Here is a 5,618-nt window from a genome sequence, read left to right on the forward strand (position 1 = left end):
AGGCTACTGTAGGTCGACTTAACTGTTAAAAATTTACATCTTGGGTATAAAAAGTGAAATAACTCTTGAAATAATGATTGAATCAACATTTTCTAACAAATAACATTGGACCTTCATCTAGTCAAATCGGAGGATCCTGGATAGGTTCCTAGACACGATGCTGCACACGAACCTGCACAGGTAATCTTACCAGTTCCCGTGCAAGAATTTGGCAAAGGTAACTGTACATGATCCTGAAATGGAACCTACACCGACAAAGAAACTTTTGAATGATCCAGTATAGGTTCTTGTACAGGTTCCTTTGCGAAGCAATTTGTGGTGTGGGTTTCTGTACAGAAACACGCCAAAAACCTATACAGGAACCGTTAAGATTACCTATACAGTTTTTTGTGCAGGTTCGTGGCAAGGAATATGTCCAGGAACCTCGGAGGCTCCTGTATAGGTATTTTCAGCTGGGTACAGATAAACTGAGAAGTTGAAAATTATACATTTTTTATGTTTTCTGAATCTGCTTTGTGCAGTCCGATAATATACCTGTATAATATATCAGATAAAACGATTTATTTTGTGGTTACAGTTTGTTTGCGGTTTTGTGCTGCTGTGGACTTTGACGCTAATATCGATGGACAGACATCGATGCCTGGCAGTAGCACCTTATCGAAGTGCTTTGACGATACCTAGAGTATTAGCTGCTGGTCTAGCCACTTGGCTAATTGCTGCCCTAGTTTTTCTACCCGCCGTATTTTGGTTTAAAACGGTATAGTACAATTTTTAAATATAATTGCATAGATATCAAATTAAAAATCAATTGAGCTCAAGATTTTAGTTAAAAGGATTCTATTTTAAAATTATGCTGTAAATTAGTTCATTTTAATTTGTTAGCCCAGCTGAAAATTCTTATTCAAGAACATCGGATGATCCTGGACTTTAGCAACAGAGAACCTTTAAAGGATCGAGCATAAGTTCATGTACAGGTTCCTTTGCGAAGCAAATTGAGGCGCAGTTTCCTGTACAGAAACACGTATTGGGTCCTTTTACAGAAATCCGTCGCGAAACCCGTTTTCGCTTAGGATCCGTCAAGATTATAGAAATAAGTCCAGAAATATGTCCAGGATCCTCCGAAGTTCCTGTACAGGAATTTTTTTAATTCCCATTTTTTTTCTCAAGATTTGAATGATTTTAAACGATTTTTAAAAATTTCAAGAGATTTCTAAACGTTTTAATACAAAATATTTTTTTAAATTCTGATTTGGAGTGGTCATTGAAGTTATAAAATTAGAACTTTTAAATCTGAAATGTAATCATTTAAAGTAATCTACACGGAAATGCAAATTGAAATACATTTTTGAAGTGAAACTCCTTTTAAATTTTAAATTTCTAAAATTGACGCCTAAAAATTGTTTTATTTAGACATTTTTTATTCAAACGCTCAATAATTTACATGTGAAAAATGAAAACTTTTAAAACTTTCCAATTAAACGATTTGAAATTAAATGTCATTACACTACAAAATTTTAAACATTTAAAAATTGAACATTCCAAAGATTTCTGGTTAAAAAATATAAATGGACGCTATCATTGTCAATGCTATAAATTAAAACTCATTCCTATCTTTCAATTCTTTAATAACATTTTTTAAAATAAAATATGCCCCTCTTCCCATTCAGTAAAATATTAAAAATAAAATTTTTCCCCTTTTTATCTTAAAAATAACCTCTTACAGTTCACAAAAAAAAAATTGAAAATAAATAGCTTCCCCCTTCAACCTAATAAAAATTCTAAAACGAAAAAATTGCTTCTCAAAATTTAGAGAGAAAAAAAATTAAAATATCGTCCATTCCAACTCCGTAAACCTCTTCCGACTCAAACCCAAAATAAACAATTCTTTTTCTTTCAATTCATAATATATACTAAAACCCAACATTTTTTTCTTTTCAAATCGATACAAATATTTAAATATAAAATATCTCTCTTCCAATTCTACCAAAATTAAAAACCTAAATTTCATGGTTTCAAAATCAATAAAAATGTTTAAAATACTAAATTTCTCCGCTTTTAACAGAATAAAAATGTTTTTAAAAATAGTTGAAATTCAGATTTTTCAACAAAATATTTCTACTTTTAATTAAGGAGATTAAATATCAACTAAAATTAGATATCTTCCACCAAAAAAACTAGATTTTAAACAATGTAGTTCAACTTCAAAATAACTAGTTGTATTTTCAACTGAAAAAAAGATTTTAAAACAAAAATGCAATATTTAAATTTCCACAAAAAGAATTAATGACATACCTAAAAGAGAAGGAATTTTCAAGAAAATAGATGAATTTTCAATTGAAAAAAAAAGATTTTTAAACAAAAATTCAATAGTTAAATTAAAAGAAAAACGATTAATTTTCAACCAAAAGAAGAAGGAGTTTTTGCAAAAAACAGTTCCATTTTCAACTAAAGAGATAATTTTTTAACTGAAATCGTGAATCTTGAACCAGAATCATGCATATTGAAGCAACTGGTTTAATTTTAAACCAAGTAGTTGAATTTTCAACTAAAATAAAAAACTAATGAAAAATGCAATTGTTACATTTTCAAGTAAAAAGAAAAATTTTCTAAAAAATAGTTGAATTTTTAACCAAGGAGATGAAGCTTAAAAATAATCAACAAAATACTTCAACTTTCAACGAATTATTTAAATTGTGAACTGAAAAAAATTAAAAGTTTGAAACAAAAATGGGATAGTTGAATTTCGAACCAAAAAAATTAATTAGATTTTGTAACGAAGAATGTGATAGCTGATATTTCTATAAAAAATGTTTTATTTCTAAAAGAAAAAAAACAGTTGAATTAATCAAAAAGGAAAAAAATACAAGAAAATATATTAAAATCCTGCCCCAAATCGATTAATTTTAATCAAACAGTTGCATTTTTAACCAAAAATATAACCAAAAATTTAATTTTATACAAAACAGTTGGATTTTCAACAAAAAAATTGATATTTAATCAAAAAGTTCAGTTTTCTACTAAATAGGTGAATTTCTAACAAAAAAGATGACTTAACAAAATTATTAATTTTTCATCAAAATCATACAATTTTAACCAATTAATAAATTTGTTTACCAAAAAAGGTGTCTTCTCAATCAAAAATATAATATTGGACTATTGAACCAAGAAGAATTGGCTCAACAATAAGAGTTTCATTTTCAAGTTGGACAAAATTAAAAAAAAAATTTTTTCTGATAATTTATAGACTAAAAAATACTAGTTTAAATAAACGTTGAAATTAATCTGTAAAACTTTTTAAATATGAGTTTACTTTGTTTACATAAAAAAATAATTTGAAAAGGATGAAAAGTTGATGTGAATGCATTTTTCTACATGAAAGACATGCAAAATGTCTAACGTAGAAATTATACCAATTATTTAAACGTTTAACCAGTAAAGTGTGGAGCACTTATATTTATATCTCTCAAGTTCTTTCGAATTTTAAATCTGATTACAATTTTTATTTAATACAAATTCTGATATTAAAACGATTATTTCAAACAAATAATATTTTAAGAACAACAAAAAATTTCCTCGGGCCGGGTTTAAACTGGGGACGCCTCTATTCATGAGTGGTTGAGCGTTAACCAATTGAGCTCCACTCTTGGATAGTGACGTTCCCGGTTCAAATCCGGACCAAAGCGATTTTTTGTTCTTTTTCGAAAATTATTTTTCCGAAGTAATCATTCTAAAATATTTAAAAAATTAATTAGAATTCATTGTTATATTATTACATTATATAAATTTATTTCCGTAGGTTAACACATACAGTGCGACGATATGCACACTAGTATTTCCAAGAAGCGATGTATTAAATGTTTCGTTATGCTTCACAATCCCTATAATTATAGTAGCCTGTCTGTTACCAATGGGACTTTTGGTTTATCATTATCAGAGGATTTTTCAAAGTATCCTGGATACCCGAAATAGATGGGCTGTACCATGTGTTGTTCAGGTAACAAATTTTCTTTTCATAATGTCGGAAACGAAGTAAACAAGTCAATTATCTGACTTTTTAATCAAATATACCATATAGCTATCCACTACTACACCAAAGTGTTTATCAATAATTTTTTGTTTTATCTGCGACTTTGCACCATCATAAAATTCTTCTACATCCTTATAATCCATTTTTTTCCTATTGGGTTATATTTTAAACCATTATCAGCAAGGGCTTGCTTTTTCACGAAAATAGGGAAATAAATTTTTTTAACCCTCAAAGTGCATACATGGTAAAAATGACGGTAAAGTGCATCGTGGGTGATATATACCCCAGCGTATTTAATAATGTATTGTTTAACCCCTATTGAATATTTTGTAACAATAAAATTATCCGATATAGCTTAAGGTATCTCTTATAAGGTAGAGTTGATTTTATAGCCATATATTTATTTTAAGTTTGTTAGAAAAATTATTGAAAAAAAGTGAAAAATGTTGTTTTTTTTTTAACTTAAAAATGTATAACTCATACAATTTTAATTATTTTAACCTGCAAATTTATGACTATACTTTTGAAATAGTGTACTTTCATAAAAAATATTGCAACATGGATGCTTTCAAAAAAGATATCTATTTGCACAGTTGAAAAGTCAATTTTATGATAAAATTATAAATCAGATTTACGTTACAAAGTAAACAAAAATCAATAAAATTTCAACAACATAATTTTCTCCCAAATTACTTTTTCACTCAATAAGTGCACACTGGGTGTCACAAACCCCAAAATTATTTTACCTGCACTTTCAGCAGCTGTTGCTAGTAGACTGACGCTTGAATTGCTAAACGACTTTACTTACAGTTCAAGTCTCGAACTAAAGCCAGATGGCGACACTTTCTCATTTTTTTGCGAATTAAGTATGGTTTGTAAGAGTTTGAAAATTGCTTGGGGTCTCAGACACCCACAATGCACTTTAAGGGTCAAATAAAAGACTTCAACTGTTTTAAATTCGTAAAATCTCAAGCAACAAAAAAATTTTTCAAGTAGAATAGGTGAATATCATCCAAAAAGATGATTCTATTTGTTTGAAAATTCGGGTTTTTGGTTTAAACTCCGTCATTTTTTGGTCGAAAATGAGCATTTTACAAACAAATTTCTCACAAAATAGTTTAATTCTCAACCAAAACATTTGTATTTTTAACCAAAAAAGACTGGATTTCTACCAAAATAAATAAATTTTGAAGAAAAAAAATTGAGATTTCATCATTTTTGTTTGAAAATTCAATTATTTTTTTAAATTTTGAACGCTTCCATTAAATTTTTTTGTTAAAAAATCCATTCTTTAGTTGACATCTTAATTCTTTAGTTGAAAATATAAACAATATTCTTAAAAATTCGTTTTTCTTTTTTGTGAAAATTAATTTTTTAACTGGAGCTTTATCTATTAAATTTTTGTTAAAAATTCATCTTTTTGGTTGAAAATGTAATAATTTTAAGTAAAATTCGTTTTTTGTTTCTTTGTGAATTACTTTTTTAACTAGAAAACTTAAGTAATCCATTTTCACTTGGAAATTATTATTATTATTTTGAAATTTAACTATTTGTTTGAAAATTCAGGTTTTTGGTTTAAACTCCGTCATTT

At 27.6% G+C, this 5,618-nt stretch overlaps 2 protein-coding genes across 2 annotated transcripts in view; one reads left to right on the forward strand and one right to left on the reverse strand.

Annotated features, from left to right (window-relative positions):
• The window catches only part of LOC117171956 (free fatty acid receptor 4-like), an 81,515-nt gene that overhangs the window by 73,869 nt on the left and 2,028 nt on the right, over positions 1-5,618 (forward strand). The window contains exons 4-5 of the mRNA XM_033359644.1: positions 578-757; positions 3,797-3,994. Of these exons, the coding sequence (XP_033215535.1) occupies positions 578-757; positions 3,797-3,994 (378 nt within the window). The remainder of the gene's footprint in view (positions 1-577; positions 758-3,796; positions 3,995-5,618) is intronic.
• Positions 1-5,618, reverse strand: part of LOC117171955 — a 35,717-nt gene that overhangs the window by 7,613 nt on the left and 22,486 nt on the right. The gene's annotated exons all lie outside the window — the stretch shown is intronic.

Source organism: Belonocnema kinseyi, chromosome 4 (assembly GCF_010883055.1).
Source record: "Belonocnema kinseyi isolate 2016_QV_RU_SX_M_011 chromosome 4, B_treatae_v1, whole genome shotgun sequence".
Classification (NCBI taxonomy): domain Eukaryota; kingdom Metazoa; phylum Arthropoda; class Insecta; order Hymenoptera; family Cynipidae; genus Belonocnema; species Belonocnema kinseyi.